This window comes from Amia ocellicauda, chromosome 6 (genome assembly GCF_036373705.1).
Source record: "Amia ocellicauda isolate fAmiCal2 chromosome 6, fAmiCal2.hap1, whole genome shotgun sequence".
Taxonomy (NCBI): Eukaryota; Metazoa; Chordata; class Actinopteri; order Amiiformes; family Amiidae; genus Amia; species Amia ocellicauda.
Genome location: NC_089855.1, coordinates 10,515,216 through 10,533,081, shown reverse-complemented (window position 1 = coordinate 10,533,081; position 17,866 = coordinate 10,515,216). Strand labels below are relative to the sequence as shown.

The following is a 17,866-nucleotide window of genomic DNA, read 5'->3' as shown; positions in this document are numbered from 1 at the left end:
TTATGTTCCTTAGCCCACTGCTGTTTCTTGTTTTTCATTGACAGGAATGAAACTCAGTTAGGCCCCCAGCTGCCAAGCCCATCCATGACAAGGTACGATGAGTTGTGCATTCTGAAACACCTCTTGTGGCACCACTGTTCTACTGAGGTGTTATTTGACTGACTGTCGCCCATCTGTTACTCTGCACAAGTCATGTCAGCCTCCATTGGCCTCTGTCGCCCTCTTTCATCAACACGTTTTTTCCGACCACAGGACCATCATTGGCTGAATGTTTTTTGGATGGTGGACCATTCTCCATACACCCGTGACACTGTCATGAGTGAAAACCCCAGCAGGGTTGTTATTTCTGACATACTCATTCCAGCTCAGTGGGCTCCTATTACTCTACCATCACTTGTGAATCTGAGAGTTCATATACGACATTTATTTTAGGATGCCAAGTGCTTTAGTATATAGTATTTATTTAAATCCTAACTTAGCAATGTCTCACTTAACATGACATCACAATGCAGCAGTACAAATATGCATAAATTAACAGTAAAAGATCAGACACTGGTGTTTATATAAAAAGACCTTATAAAAAGTTATTAAAATCAAAATAATACATTGTTTTCCCTTATGTAGAGAACTCTATCTTCTAATTGTTTGGTTGGCTGTTTTGTATATGTATAATCCTTAAACAAATCTATTCCAAAAGCTAATTTACACAGGATGACCTAAACTATTAATAATGTTAGTAATTAAGTCAATCTGGATTAAACCATATTTTCCAGATGAATAGTTCATGACTGGTAATTGACATACACAGCATGCTTGCATTAGTAAAAATATAACTTGAAATGCAGATCTCTAAAACCATACTCCCTATAACAGGAAACAACATTTTCTGAGTGCTTAGTATCTGACCTTTCACCAGAAGGTTTTCTTACTATACCTCCTAGAAGTTGAAAGAATGTTCTTTCAGTATGAAATAAAGTTTAAAATGTGGTATTGCTATGAGATGCATTTCATAGGAATATAGCTTCTAACTCATTGCACATTATATTTCACATTATGTGTGTGTGGTTTCTGTGGTTGTTTCTGCTGAGAGTGTTATATGTCATTCTAATATACTACTCAGTGAAAAATAGCTTCTGATAAGACTCAAAGCTTTTTCCCAGGAACTTCAGATTGGGGGAAAAAATAAATGTGTAGCACTATGCATTTCTCTGTCCATTGCTAACGCATTACGGTGCAACATTGATCTGTTTCCCTGTGTCATCTCATCTCTCTCAGCTGTGCAAAGACCTGTAGGGAACTATTTTTAAAGCGAGACTTAGTCAGCATGGCAAGAAAAATGCGGGACAATTTTCAAATATGGTCTAAAATAGAATATGTACTAGATAATTAAAGAAACTCAACATCCATATAATTTAAATAATTACAGCAGCTTACAGATGCTAGTTCGTCAAGATACATTCTGCTGTAGCAAGATAAGTGGACGCATTTGTGGTTGGTGTAGACAAGGCTGGAGGAGGTGGAATGCAAACCTCATAATTGTATTGCCAGTAATAATGCTAATATGACAACACTACTCCAGTATGGCTGATCCGACAGCTGCTCTAGCCAGTTTCACATTTTCACTCTCCACTAAAATTGTACTAGTTGCTTGTTTTTCGAGCAACCTGTGCACATATATTCTAGACTACACATATCAAAACTGCATGTTTAAAGTATTTTGCAAGGGTTTATCATCAAAATATGATACCATGCCAATCATTACATTAGTCACAGCATCATAACAAAGTATAACCACCTGATCAAAAGACATCCGGATCTCTTCCTTGTCACATATCTGGTTTTGTCTGTCCAAAGTTGTTTTGTGTTGTTGTTTCTGAACAGAATGCTAATTGTCAAGCCAACTATTTGGCTAATTGTCAAGCCAAACCTACAGAACAAACTGAAAACACACTATAACAAAGGAAACTAAACTGAGGCTGCTTATCACAGAATGAAGGCCACTGAAGAAAAGATGGAGGGAGCCCAGCTGGACCAAAAAAGGACATTACGCAGGTCAGACTCAGCCTTATGCTACCATACTGGAGTGTACAAGAGCCTAGGGATGCTATGTCTCCTATGAAAACTGCACAATAGACGTTGGAAGCAGCACGTTGTTCCTGTAGAGTAGTAAAGAGCTGGAAGAGTAGGCAATGGAAGACAAGCATAGGATCTGGCAGACAGCGACGGATAGATGACAGAAAGATTCAGCAAATGGATCTGATTGAGGAGGCATGAAAAGGAGTAGGTGGCTTACATGTACAAGCTAGGCAATAATGGACAGGAATGGTGTGCTGGGATGGTGTGGGTGGAGGATTGGAAGTTTCCCAAGGTGGTCTGGCCTAAATCTCCCAAGATGTGAGATGCCCACCTGCTCGACTCCAGGCAGTTGTCATGCTGATGTGCTAGGTAGGTCACACTATGACTGACCCTGGAGCCGGTTTGCTGCTGACAGATGTGCTAATGTGCTAGTGAGACCACAATATTATCGATGCTGGAGTCAGTAACACAGTGCTGATGTGCTAAAGAGGCTGCCATTTGACCGAGCCCTACAGTGAACATTATACTTCAGCCATCAACAAATGATATCAAGATGAAGCGTTTTAAAATAGGAACAGACATTAATCACCTATACGGATGACGCATTTCAAGTTGTTCAAAACAGGCAATGAAATTAGTGGTATTAATTAATAATCATTTAAAAACTGTTTTTGTTTCTACTGTAAAATGCATCACTGCTTTCCTCATTGACAATTGCTAACAGGTTTCCATATGATAACAATGAACAGTAATTAGATACCTCTCCAGTAGCTTTTTCTACTTTTCCATATCTTGAAACTCTCAATCCTAAAATAAGAGGTATAAAACATGTTTTTATTAGAAACAAAGATATTGATAGAAAACCAAGGAGTTCTAAAAACAGTTTCAAAAAAACTAAGTGGGTTAGAATTCATTGGGTTTCATTTGAGCAAACTGACAATTTTGTAAAGAGGGGATAATGCTCAGACATTAATAACTTTATAAAGAATGTGGGACTGTGCATCTGTCTAAATAATTTAAAGTATTAAATCCTTTTCTGTGGTCAAACTATACATTAAGATTTATGCTGAAATGCTTTTAAAAGCTTTCTTTTAAATTAACTAAAGCTAAAATGCTGTCCATATATCATTATTTAATGCAATGTATATAATGGAATCTCCTTTTGCATATTAAGTGGTTTGTGGCATTATATAAGTGAAAGTAACCCGGTTTTCATGTTTTCTCATTTATATTACATTGTTAACTCATGAATATATGAAATAATACACTTTGTGAAAGAACTCAGTTCAAACACACAGAGTCTTGGCATAAATTATTCTCGGTCTCTCATTAGAAATTTACCACAGCAAAAACAACTTCCCAGGATCCCCTGATGGGGATTCTCTGCCAAGAATGGCCCCGAAATCCCATCGACTAGCACTGCTGACCTCTTCTACACAATGTGTGAGGATGTTCATGCCCAGTACCACAAGGAATTTCACCAGTGCTGTATATGGTTCTGGAATAAACCGGTGTGCTTTAAGACATGGCCATTTATTTAGTCATGTCTACATGTGAAATGAATTATAACTATATTTAAGCTAACTGTAAACACTTGCATTTTGTAATGTAATGATAGAAGGCAGTTTTAACATACATTTAACTTCATAACATCTTAAAAAGTAGAATATAGTAAGATTTGTGTTAATACAAATGAAATTACAGCAATAACACTAAAAACAATATCTCAGGCCCTAATGAGACCAAATCCATGAAATGTAAGGTCATAACAATATCCAATTTTCATAGCATTATCCATCAGGGTTCCTCCTTAACAAAGCATTACACAAACAAGGCAGCACCGCAGAAATGTTATGCTATGCTGCTGAATTGTATAATTTCATTTCACAGTACAATAAAATATAGGATGTGGGATGTAATACAAGCTGATATCTACTCCAGTCAAGGTCAAGGAAGCTACTCTAATCACATTTATAGTATATTGTATGCATTGTATCAGATTGAAATGGTGACCTCCATGAGAAAAAAAAAGACTTACACTATAGCCTTGGGCCATATCATCTCATTTCTCATCACTGTCCTCTATCTTTCCACCATAGACAACCTCAGCCTGCGTATATGTCCTATATTCATTGCGTTCTGTGTTCTCCTGAGAATAAATGGAAGAGAACTAAACTCCATGCAGCCCCCGACCTCTCGTTCCTTCTCTTGTCATACTCTTCCTCATCCACTTCTGCTAAGATGCCTTTTCAATCTCTCTTTAAATCTTCTGCCAATAACCCCCGCAAACTCTTCTCTTCTCTTTTTGCCCCCCTGCCCTCTGTTCCCCCACCTACTTTTATCTCTTTGCTTCCTTTTCTCCTCTAAAATGACTGAAATCCACCAAACTCTTCAACACCCACCCTGTTCTCCTCCACCCCGCCTTGCTGAAGCATCAACTCCCTCCGTGTCTCCTACTGACCTACCTTCCTTCTCCTTTCTCACCACTTTCTGACTCAGAGCTCTACCCACCACATGTGCCCTGAGCTCCCTCCCTGCTCACCTCTTTCAGGTGACTGCTCCTGCTCTATTCCACTTCATCTCCCCCCTCCTCCACATCCCACCCCTCTCTTTCTGTTTCCCCTCAACCTTCCTCTCTCGTGCTCATGACACCCTGTTCTTTGTCTAGCAGAAAAATGGGTCCCCAGGACTAAGACTGGAAACCGCTGGTGTATGTGGTACAGCTGATCTACAGAGCAGACCAGCAGTGTGAGAGCATTGAGGTGCCCACATCACACCACACCTCAACCTCTCCTAACAAGTGAACCGCAAGGATCTCTCCATGCTTCTCTCCTGCCCGGATTATGGCAACTCCTCCCAGGTTGGCCTGCCTGCATCTACTACCCATCCACTTCAGCTCATCCAGACCTGCTCGAGTGTCTTTCTCTCTTCCTTCAAGTCACACACGCTACTCCACTACTCTGCCCTCTCTCCTGACTCCGGATCTCAGCTCACATCCAGTTCAAGACGTTGGTTCTTGCCTACCATTGTGACATTAAAACTAACTAAAATTTATAAAATAACTATAAGTACCAAAATAGCGATCACTGTCATGATTATTATAATTTAAGTCATCATTGTCCTTATCATCCTCATTTTAATTTGAATATATCTATGGGGCTGTAAAGGGCAATTCCAGAACTCTTATTGATACTCTGTCATTGATGTAAAATGGTCCTGTGTTTATTTGTAACAGGGAACTCACAATTTCACCAGCGTTCTGCTATCTCACCGTATCATATCTTTTATCAGCTTCTGTTGTTTTTGTTAAATCACTTGCAAATTCATAATCATCTTTAACAAATGGTAATTAGACACTAGAAATGCCCCAGAATTGCATAAATAATGTTCCCAGCCATTTAGCAGTCTGTAGAGCACCTCAAATTATTCCAGGGAAAGAGTAAACCATCTTCCTCTCTGGCTTGGATAACAACAATTAATATGATAATTACAGAAGGCCATGTTCATAAAAGCAAAGCCCTTTAGTTCCACTGATCCTATTATTATACCATGCGGAAAGATGAATTTAAATAGGCTAATTTTGTGTTTCAAAAAATAGATACTCTTAGATCACAACATAAGCAAATTAATTTTACACCACTTAGAGCGCAGGGTTCATGATACATGTTATATTTTGATTTCCTTACAGTCAAATCGGGGTTAGCAGATGCATCCAGAGTCAGGGTAGAAGAAATACTCTTCAGGGTCAAATTGTTGTCATATGCATTGTTTAAAATTTAGTTTTTAATTCATTTTGACAAATACTGCATGCATGCCTCACCAAACAGAAATATGATCACAAATACTACACATAATAGGTGATAGATGTGGTTGTTTTTTTCTGATACTAAAAGATTTCTCCTGTATTGCAAAACCATATTGTGTAATCTTTATTCAAATGTATTGGTATGTATATAAAGCTAATTGTGTTGCACATCTAATATCTATATCCTAATTTAAATGCATATATTGTATTATTCTTTTGATTAGTCTCTAGCACATAACTAAATATGCATCTTTTAATTTTACTATAAACAGTAGATTTTCATTTTTCCTTTAGTGGGTGTTTTCAGAATGTATTACATCATCATCATCATCAGAAGAAGAAGATATTGTATATATCATATACCACATTAGCAAACCATTATATATTCAGCATTCCCTCAGTAAAATATATTCTAAGCATGACTTTTATTGCATGACTTTTATTGCTCACAATAAGTTAGATGGACTTTAGTCAAGCCAACACCATTTTACTTTTTTTTTTTTTAATAAACTTGTTTTTCCCAGACAGCAACAAAAGCATGTAACAATATGGAACATATTCAGTACCTGCTAACAGCAAACTGTCAGCTCATACTTCATAGCGGCTGTATTTATACAAGAGCATAGGCTTGCAACAGTAAAGGTACTTTAAAGGTACAGAACCATGGACAGGAACCCTGGAATTACTCAAATTATTCAATACAGTAAGATGTCATTGTTTGCAAAGAAATCTTCAAATAGTATCTGGAACTTAATTTAAAATGTTAGACCTCTCTGAACAAACCTATTTAAAAAATGTGTGTTTTATATTAAATAGGAAATATAAAATATTGTTATTTATTTAAGTTCTTATTTATTTTATAACTCCTCCAATTACAAACCAACACAGTCTGGGGATAAAATACAAAATTACTAAGTATACTATTTCTCATCCATTACACCATAGCACCAAGACATTAAAACCAGATTAAACAAGAGTTTAAGTAGTATTTTGTGAGGATTGTCTTCTAATATACTTTCCAACAACAGTGATATACATTAAAAATCTTAGTAGTAAAGAATTCAATGCTTTATTAATTCCAATAAATAACAGCAATCTCCCATATCTCCTATATAATCTTGCCATAATTCAGTAAAAAATTCCATGACATTCAAAAGACCGTTCTAGCCAGATGCTTCTCATAGTCCCAATCAACAGACATTTGCAGATAGCCAAAAGCAAGAGTTATTAATTATGGAAGTGGGGACATAATTGCCTATTGGGGCATTCATGTAAACTAGTCAGATTATAAATTAGACCATAGTTAACAGGGTGATTCAAGTAAAAATACTACTGACACTGAATAAACATCCTGGATATCCCAAACAACACAACAGGTACATAGTAATGTGAACAGGAGTGTGTAACACCAAACGGCTACAATCGCCTGCAAATTCTGCAGAAATTGTGCAGGTGTTGACAAAAAACAGTCAGTCATCACAGGAGAAACTGTTGTAACCATACGTCGTGGTGTGGGGTGCGATGTGGGCACCTGGTCTGATCTGTGGAGCAGCTGTACCACACACACCAACTCTAGTCCTGGGGATCCAATGTCCTGCTAGTTTTTGTTCCAACTGAGCTAAACATGACTTAAATAAACTAATAATGGCCTAATCAGAGTTTATTCATGATCTAGAACAATTGGAGACATCAAGTAAAATATTAAATTATATAAAACACCTAAATTAACCCTTTTTTAAGTTTAACAATTGTTAAAGTCCAGTTGAGTAATTTAAATTAGTTAATTAAGGATCCAAATAACTAGCAGGAGAGTGGGGCACCAGGGCCAGGGTTAGGAGCCTCTGACATACACCCACATTTCTGCATTTCTATATAATAAGTGTCCTTCCCTTTAAAGACGGCACTACTTGAATGCAACATGCTGCAACAGCTCATACCAGCAATATAACTGACAAATAGGAACACAGACAATCACAACTTTGGCATTCATCCCCCTAAGCTATTGTCAAGGATTTCTGCTGCGTCCCTGCACACTCAGTTACGGGACCTCCTAACACAGACTGAGTGCCAGAGCAGGACTGCTGATGTAGCCGACATCATGAAAGTAGGAAACTGCTTTGCAGGAGGCAAAGGGCGGCACCACGACAGCATTAACCCAGTCATATGTTGTTGGTGGTATGTATTGCACAATAAGCAGATGCGATTTCCACTGTCCATGCGTTTAACAAAATCATATTTTAAACTATAGCCTATAGCTCTTTTTGTTTACAGTCACATATTTACCAAAGCAACTACTTTCGAAGCGGAATGAACTATATATAATACTATATAATACTTATATAGTATTACACACGCATAAAAACCTACTTAATTTCAAGTGAGCTATCAAAGCAGCAGGCTATCGCTAGTATATAAAAAGCATCAGGTTAAACGCCAACCACTTTAATGTTAAGACTTTCAGCGTATGCATTGTGTGTGCTCACAACCAAAACAATACATATAAAAATGTCTGACACTTACCATGTTGACTTCTGATACCATGTCTATACTCGCCACATCTATACTCATGCCAACAGCAACCGGGGGCCCTAATCAAACAAAATATACATTTGATTTACAAAGCCGTTTAAATTATGACAGACGACTTTTGTGCAAAACGTTTTCATGTTTGGACTGAAGCTAATAAGTACAGTCTGAAATAAACGTACCTCCAAAGTCTGGTCGAAGACGAATGTCATATCCCTTTAACAGTTTGTCCACAGTCTCTTTTACAAAAGACATATTCCCTGGTTCATTGGCGCTGGAAAGAAAGAATGAGAGGGTTATTCTCACTTTCCAAATGAGACAACCGTCCAGTTTTTAGGCTCTGTATCCAGATACTTACCTCTGTGCACAGCACACAACTGCTACTATCACTGGTGCCGAAAGGACACCAAATAGTCTCCTTCTCTGAAATCCCCACATTCCTCAGGATTTATTTATCACAAGGAGTTTAGCAACAAAACCTTAAAGCATTAAACGTCAATAGAGGATCAGCCCGAATGACAGCAGATGAATGTATTCCGTTAGTAGGTATTTGCGGAGGAAGTCATTATTGCTTTAGGAGATGTTTTGCATCAGTAAAAAGGTGTTGCCACAATCCAATCCTCCTCGGATGCTGAAGATGTGATTAAAAAGCACACTCGGGCAAGATGATGCATGTTGACCAAGACATTGCCGGCGATGGCAACAGGATCTTCCGCGCTTGGGTCTCAGCCAGAGCTTCACTCCATCTCCCCTTCAGTTTTCTCTTCCTCGGCTCTGCTACCCGGCATGTATCCCACTCCTTTTAAAATAATCCCCTTAAAACATCACACACAACGACCCCAACAAGATCATGCCAACGCAATCAACATCATCTGTGTGTTAAGCACCTCCGACCTTGTGCGAGTCCATACTGCTGGAGAATCTATACTGACATCCCCAATGGAGATTTTTTTGCTGTTGCTCTGGACAGTGGTGGAAACTGGGCGATTCTGACCACGTTGCTTTGAGTTTGTGGAAATTGACATGCCAAGCATAGAAAAGCACTATAAAGCGCCGGAACACGTGATGCGCCAGTCTGGGCTGGTGCTGATTGGAAGAGCTAGGGACCCCATAAAGGCTCCAGGGGGCTAGCAACACTTCTATTAGGTGAAAACGTGCCTTGTGGGTAGGAAAGTGTCTTCAGAGACTATGAACAGAACAGGTGGACAAGTGCGTCCTGTGATGATTGTTAATTGAAGTCATAGGAACATAACATCACAGCCTTACGCTTTTTTTGCGGATTTATGTAATGTGTCACTAGTTGAGGAATCACTTGAGCGCTACAATAAAAAAGGACAGTTGTAATAAGATTTGCATCCCGCAATGGCTTGTGATTTACAGGAAATCCTGGGAAAGGTCTGCATTCACAGCGAATCTGAGATGTGGTGTAATTAATCATGCCGTCGGAGATGCCACAGGCAAACTGTTGCTGACCAGAAGGCGTCGGGTTCGTGTCAATAATGTCTTTTGAAAACTGTGCTTCTGTTGACTTTTGAAAGGCAACGACTCAGCATTTTTAAAAGCCACACTAAAATAATGAAATTAAAATAATAATAATAAAAACGTATTTAAAATCTTATAGTAAAGGTACACTTACTGCTACAACAATAATCTCCACGCACTTTGTACACACACATCATTTACACATGCACGCATATTCATTCCACACACATTTGTTTTTAAATTCTTCAAAAGCTTCCTGAAGTATGGTTGCACAACTTCTTTCAGAGTATAGAAAAATAACTGGAAAGATAGACAGACAGATAGATAGATGGATAGGTTTTTGGTGGAGAGGGAGGGGGGTAGAGAGTGCAATATTTCATCCTTGAATCACAACCAGACTATTTCTTCTCCTACAGAGATGAAAGTGTGCAGAGAATTTTCTACTGTGGCAAATTGTCTCCCCTAAGAGATCTGATCAGATTGTGACAGATTAAAGCCAATCCATCTCCGGCTTGTTAAAGTCCTGGCGCAAGTCACAACAGACTCTTTTGTTTCAAGGTACAGCCTGAGAAACTTGGAGACAAAAGCGTGCACTTAGCAGGCTGTGTGCCTCGCTGGCTGCACCCTCCTGAGGTGTTCGTGACAAAATATTAAGTTGTTTCACTCTCTGGAAAATGATTCACCAGTGCTGTACATGATAATATGGACACACAGTCTCACATCGATGCGTGCCCTCAACACTGCTGTTCCACCAGACTAGGGCTGGAATTAAATCAAAACTTTGACCCACCGGCTAATAGAATTAAACTGTACTCAGTGGCAGCTTCATTTGTTGTAAGATGTTATTTTCTTCTTCTCATGAATGTAACCAATATTATGTACAAACGTGTCGTTTTCTATTAGCGGGTGGGTCAAAGTTTTGATTTAATCCGGACCCAAGTCAAACAAGCTCAAACTCATGATCAGAAAAAGAAGAGGAACAGTCAGCATGGGGAGGCTGTGTAATTAGTGACTAAACCAAATATTTAAACCATTAATCACTGATGTATGTTTATGTCTATACTGTTTTATTGGAAATTAATAAGATCAAAACAAGTTGTGTAGGTCTCTCAATTTACCTCAGTTGCAACTGTTTCTTTTTTTAGGTGGAATGGGTATAATATTGTATTATTATCATGAATTGCTGCAGTCTCATTCACTGTCATGAATAGGAAGGCCAATGTATTTGGCTGAAGGATGCAACTAGGTTTATGTATGTTTGAATATTAATGCCCTTATTTATTGTAAGCTGCAACTTTACTCTTAGTAGCAGCTACATTCACTGCACTCATAAATCTGTGATACACTTTTAGTAAATTATAATAGTTATAAATGGTGAGGCTATGAACCTATACTGTAACCATCTCAGTCTGGGCTCATGAGAGTTAACAGTACAATGATACAAATATGAATAATAATAGCTAATAATAGCTTTTTTGTCATTTTTAGATTTGTTTACTTTTCTGTTTAAAAACATACACATTGTCAGTTTGTTTCTATCCTGAAATACTGCTTAGACAGGCATAGACGGGCCAGTGGCCAGTCAGGCAGTTTCTAGTGTCATATTCACCTTAACATACACCATGTCTGACAATTTGAACAGGGAGTCTGGTCCACAACATTTGAAATATCAGCACTTTCTATTGACCTATGTTTTAATGTGTTTAGCTGAGAATCCTGTTTGTGTCTGAATCATATACATATGAGATTTCCCATTCTCATTGAAAATGGTAAGTCTACTCTTAGCAATTAAAAACAATTGTCATAACTGGCATTACATGTTATTATTAACCTCATTCTTTGGTCAGGTTTAAATCTTCTTTGTAAGAGCATTGTATTATTGTCTACTTCACCATTCCTTCTAGTAGTGTATACTAAAGTTCTACCCAAGTCTAATAATTTAGACACTGCTCAACATTAATTGACATAAGGAGGGGAATGACTGGTACAAAGGTTATGTACTGCTTCATCAAAAGTGATAATCCATTGATAATCCATTGAGAAATCATATTTTAATTTCTTCTAAAGCAGATATTATTAGAATAGTATCTAAAGAATAAAGGAATTCCATTAAACAGCACAGCAGAGTTTAAAAAAGCATCCTCCTCCCAAACAAAATAAAGCTTGCTTAAACCTCTTTTACCCCATTAGCTACCAGAATTGAGCTATAACAGGAAGCTGCTGTGCTAATGTGTTTACAATCTGCTCCTGAGAGTTATGTGTTTGATTCCCAGCACAGACTGTCAGACTTTAATTCATAGCAAGTCTGGAGATTTGAGAATGCCTCTGGATCTTGATATGGCACAGAGGGAACACCACTTTGCTCTGTAATGAGGTCAGTAGCTGAACTCTGTGTGAGGGGAAAAAAAGTAATATATTTTATTAACCTGGGTTTTACAGCCCTGTTTGGCACGTTTCTAATGAAAGTGTCAGAATTATATAAATGACTAAAACTAATGAGCAACAATGATGAAGATTTGGGGTTTTGGAAAGTTCATTATTTAGTTTGAGGTGTTTTTCCTGACAGTTTTTCTTTAATCAAAAACATTTTGTATTTATGATGGTTTTGTTTTTGAATACATTTTCAAGGGCAAAGACAAATGCAAAACCAATCTCAGAAAATAGTTTTGAAATAGCTCTGAGAAAGGGCTCACTGTATATAATATAATAATGAATAATGTAGGCAACTGCCTAGGAGCATTTAAAACTTTGATTACAAAACAAAGTTGAACTGGAATTATGGGATGTTTACAGTTTGAGACACCACCAAAAAAGCCTGAATAAGCCAGTGTACATCGTAAAGGTAACCACTTAAAAACAAATACGTTTAACAAATGCAAGTCTTACTGGGTACAAGCTTTGCATGTTTCACAAATACACAGCAGTATTGCCATTTTATTTTATATTAAAAACAATAAATGTGCGTACAGCAAACATAATGTCTATAAATTGCATATATGTAAATTGTTGTGCCTTTTATTACTGCATTTGTCTATTTTTCCAATTCCAATGTCACAAAAGTCATATCCAATAGATTTCATTCTGCTCTTATCACTCATATTCTGATGTCTATGTGAAATATTTCAATTTAGAATATGTATTAATTAACAGGCAAAAGAAAAGAAAACAGACACTGTAATAAATGAACATGATCATAAACAGATCCTGAGTTCCTGATGTATTTTAATATTTTTCACAGATATGCAGCATGACAAAATAAATAAAATATGTTGCATTTGTGTTTTCCCTGACACATATTATTAAAGTAGCTTGGGGCAAAAAGCCTGTAAGATCAAGCATGGGGAATACTCTCAAAATAGCTCAGATATAAATAAACATGATACATAAACACATACGCCCACACCTACCCACCCACACACATACATACATACATACATGAAATACCTTAAACACATTTTTTGTCCATAAATGCCATAAGTTCTTCTTAAAACAACTACAGAAAGAAAACCCACGTGTAGTTCCTGGTAATAACAACTGACACAATGTTTCATAGTCCACAATGCATTTACTATCTGAGTCCTGGAAAAACAACAACGGTTCATAATGTATAATAATATCCAGAATGCCTTGTGCTTCATTTCAGAGTTGCCCAGTAATGGTTTTTACAATAAGAAGCTTCCGTATATTTCTGCTCTGATGGAATGAAGTTCTGAAGCTTCGCCAAGAGCATTTTGCATCTCAGTGTTTTTAGTTTTTCTCAAGAGGAGTCTTCCATGAGAATAGGGCATTATGTATGCTTGTGTGATCTACTATAAGGGTAGCTGAGACATAATTGCATAATCATGATTTTAAAGCAATCTAAGATTAAGATGTTGATATCTACTTCAGTATGCGTAAATACATAAACTATCCTGTCTTATTTATAAACAAAGATGGATGGATGTATAGATAGATAGAGAGAGAGAGAGAGAGAGAGTTTGATAGATTGATAGATTGATGAATTAAATCAGGGAGAAAGATTGTAGTATGTTTCCTTGACCCTATATAGTTGGCATATATTTACTTTACACTACTGTTACAAGTCTTTAGTAATTTGCCATAATCTGTTCAAGAGACATCTGTTCAGACTGTACCTGTACTATTGAAGCCTAATCTCACAGACAGGTCTGCACTCTTACTCTTATGCACTTTCTTATTTAACTATGCTCCCTCATGCTCCTGGTGCTTATGTATTTTTAGCGCTTCTATCATTTTACTGTACCTACTCCTATTCCTATTCTAGCCCTTAGCACATATCAGGGACATAACTCTATTATGTTTGCACTTGTTAACTCATCTGTACTAGGATGTGGGATTCTTGTGCCTTGTACTGATTGTATTAACTTCACATTGTAATGTTTGGAAAATGTTCTTGTGAAAGTCCAGGGGCATCTGCTAATAAATAAATAAATAAATAAATAAATAAATAAATAAATAAATAATAATCTGGATAATGGATTAATTGGAGTAATTACAAATGATTTGTAAATATTTGTAACAATATAAATTGTTAGAAAAGATTTCCTTACCTTGTATCATATATTGCATATAATTTTTTGTTCCCATCAACTGCGTTCCTGTAAGACAAAAATATAAAATATATGTTAAATTTCCCAGTAATACCTTCAGAGTACACACAGTATTCCAAATACAAAAAATACATAAAACAATACATACATTTAAATAAAATGATATTTTACTCAAATGTTTTGTTCGTTTTCCAAAATGAAACAAGTCATTTAACAAATAATAGTTTTTAGACCAAGTTTAAGATTGAGGGGATAGATGGCTAAAGTTTTCTCTTGAAATACACAACCTTTAATAACATTAGATCAATTATTCTACAAGCTGGTTACATTACAGTATTCCAAAGTTTGACTAAAAAAGGACCCTCTGTCCAAGGGTTTATTAACCCCTCAGAACCCAGTGTGGCATATATGACACAAGCATTTAACAGGCTTGACAAAAGTATTTTACCCCAATTTATTAGGCCTCTGCATATGAACGATATGTCATGCTGGGATCCTAAGCAAAACTATTTTGGATAATTATTACAGAGTGATAATGTGTAGGTATATTAGTGTTTAAAGAATGTATTTGGTGATTATATCAAAAATCTGTATTAATTTCAAGACCATGGTCTGTGTGTGTGTGTGTGTGTGTTGTGTGTGTGTGCGTTCCCATGCGTGTTTACATGTGTGTGTGCTTTATACATTTAAGCCTTCATTACTTCATTCCTTAATAACTTTGTTTGTTTAAAGGTTTATGTTAATTTATTTTGTTTATACATTTAAATTATATTTTGTGTGTGTTCAGCAAAACTGAAGCTCAGACAGCATGTAGAAATAAATCAATGCATAAAAAAGTGAATAAATAAACAAGGTAAATGGATGTAAATACAGTTTATGCATCAATTGTTTTTATACCCCCTTATATTTACATCAGATGTAAAGCAGTGACAAGGTTGTTCCCACATACCTAATGTAACAAATTTGCTCTTCAAGTCTGGACAAAGCTAATGTATGTCAGATGAGATGAGAGAGTGACATAGGCAAGCCTATTACATATCGGTAGTAATAAACAAATAAACATAAAAATAGTTTTACAAAAACTCCGTAGGTCACAGGTGTTACAGTGTTGGGGTCCTAGCCTAGTATCTGCAAGCTCCCTAATGTTTCCAAACCACTTCACATCAGCCCCACTCTCTCCTGATGGGGATCCATCTCCATTTTTAGGACTAACTGGTCCTCCCTTACAATGCTACATCACACTGAAATATGCCTTTGTAAATCACCTTCAGCCACCTTGAGCTTACCTATATACATCCGATGACACTATTTTAATGGTGGTAGAGAAAGAGTATAAGAGTTAATTATAACTCACCAGAACCAACAAACTTGACTAAAATGGCCACAGTAGCTCAGACATGACCTATTTGTCTGTCCATAACACTTCCTGTTATAGAAAAATAACTTGTTACATGGGAATAATCACACATCTTTAAGCTACAGTAACTTTAGTAAAATCCAACCAATACTTTGAATGTATTGTGGTGTTTTAAACTATCTAAGAACATCTATTGTGTTCGTCATAAAAAGTTCACAGGACAGGAATCGCTGCACACGAACAACCTGCGGGTGCATCATTTTGTCGGGTCAATTATGTCAATTAATGTTATTTAGAAACCCCTGCAGTTTTCAGGATAAATGTTGAACTGCATACATAAATCCAATAAAAGTCTGATTATATTAAAGGATTTGGCAAAAGATGCAGAACTCGGGGTGCTCCACTTATTTCCCAAACTAGAGAGATCATAAAGCATCCTGTGACGGGCTGTCCTTAATTGGATAATGTGAGAATCACTGGACCTTGAGGACTGTTACACCTCGACGTCCCAATGAGTCCCGCAGCTGCGCGATGCCGACGCAGCTCTGCGCAAACCGCCGCCTGCGCACGGAGAGCTGTCCGCCGGCAACATGGTGCTGAAATATGTGGCGGAGCGGCGACAGCCCGCATCTGGAACTGGAGTGCACTTTTCCAACAACCAATGCGTGTCATCCATCATTTTAATATATGAACCAAAGCTTTAGCCCCCAAACACAATGGCATCAGTTTAGTTGACCAATAATACGTATTTTGGTAATGTGATTATTAACTTGAAATACAATTGCATGATTTTTGGTAGAAGCTGTAATCTGTCTGTACCGTCATACGTGCTGCATTCCCTTTGTTTTCATCCTGCGAGTACAGAAACGAAATTGAACCAACTCAAATTGTAGCGAATTTAGTTACATTTAAACCCAACAGCATATACAATATTTCCCATTTACAAATGCATACCAATGGGAATATTTACATGTTTAATTCACTGTTTATATTGTATGCCAACTGTAACGTGAAAGCGTGCAGTATGAGTGCAGGGGCGGTGGCCCCTTTACTGGGTGTATTATTTTTTGACTGCTGAAATAAGTGCAAAACCAAAAATAATTCCGACAAAAAAAGCAATTCAATCTTGATGGAAAACTGTAGGTCATATTAATTTATTTAATTAAGGAAAATGCGTATAGGCGTACTCTCTAAAGCATTACATTAACGTTTATCCACTGAAATCATTATAATTGTAAATCAATTATGCTATTTCTGAACAGAAAAAGATATATCGCTCAGACCAAAGCAAAACTTTCAGCCAAACATATGTCGACTAAAAATCTTGCTGGTGACTTGTGTTAGATAGCCGAGTGGTTTGTATAGGAGTCAAGCAAAACAAATTGTCATCTAACACTGGCAGCTGGGTCACAGTGTTTATTGAATCTGGGTTTATGAACCGCATAGGTTCAAATTCCCATTCCTTCCCATTGTGGTGGCATCTAGAAAATCACATTTTGCAGTCGGTCTCAAATGCAATGATTGTGAATGTGCACCATCTGGCATTAGGGCAGATTTAAAATTAAATTTACTTAAATACATAAATAAATAAATAACATAGTTCGGACTTGTTAAGAAAAATGTAAGGCCATATTATTCAAACAAATGTGCGTTTTCTATATTTCTGCTGTGAAAAATTCCTTGAGACACAGTTTGGTACTAGGTGCAATGTGATAAAATGATTTTCCTCATGAAAACATGGGATTAGAGTACCCTCTGATGGCTATTTTGGAAATTACCCCGCCTCCCCTCCCCTCTCTCTCTCTCTCTCTCTCTCTCTCTCTCTCTCACACACACACACACACACACACACAGACATACACACAGATTCTCTATCTCATTTTTTTTTTCACACCACATAATGTTATATTCAAAAGGGACATCTGTTGTCTAAGAACGAAAGCCTTCCAGCAGATATTTACTTTCTTACACCGTAAGCCAAGTGTATCGGCGGAGTATAAAAACGAACGTGCTTCTTATTTTACAAAGCAAATATATATGTATTTAGCTTCT

General features: G+C 37.0%; 1 protein-coding gene across 4 annotated transcripts in view; it reads right to left on the bottom strand.

Moving 5' to 3' along the window:
* gabrb3 (gamma-aminobutyric acid type A receptor subunit beta3) overlaps nucleotides 1-17,866 on the bottom strand; it is an 86,074-nt gene that overhangs the window by 49,697 nt on the left and 18,511 nt on the right. For 2 of the 4 annotated variants that reach the window (XM_066706092.1, XM_066706093.1), the window contains exons 2-4: nucleotides 14,458-14,505; nucleotides 8,590-8,681; nucleotides 8,402-8,469 (exon numbers count right to left, since the gene is read on the bottom strand). In XM_066706092.1, coding sequence (XP_066562189.1) covers nucleotides 8,402-8,469; nucleotides 8,590-8,681; nucleotides 14,458-14,505 — 208 coding nt within the window. Of the gene's footprint in view, nucleotides 1-8,401; nucleotides 8,470-8,589; nucleotides 8,682-8,765; nucleotides 9,329-14,457; nucleotides 14,506-17,866 lie in introns of those variants that run through there. The other 2 variants (XM_066706094.1, XM_066706095.1) reach the window with 1 other exon arrangement.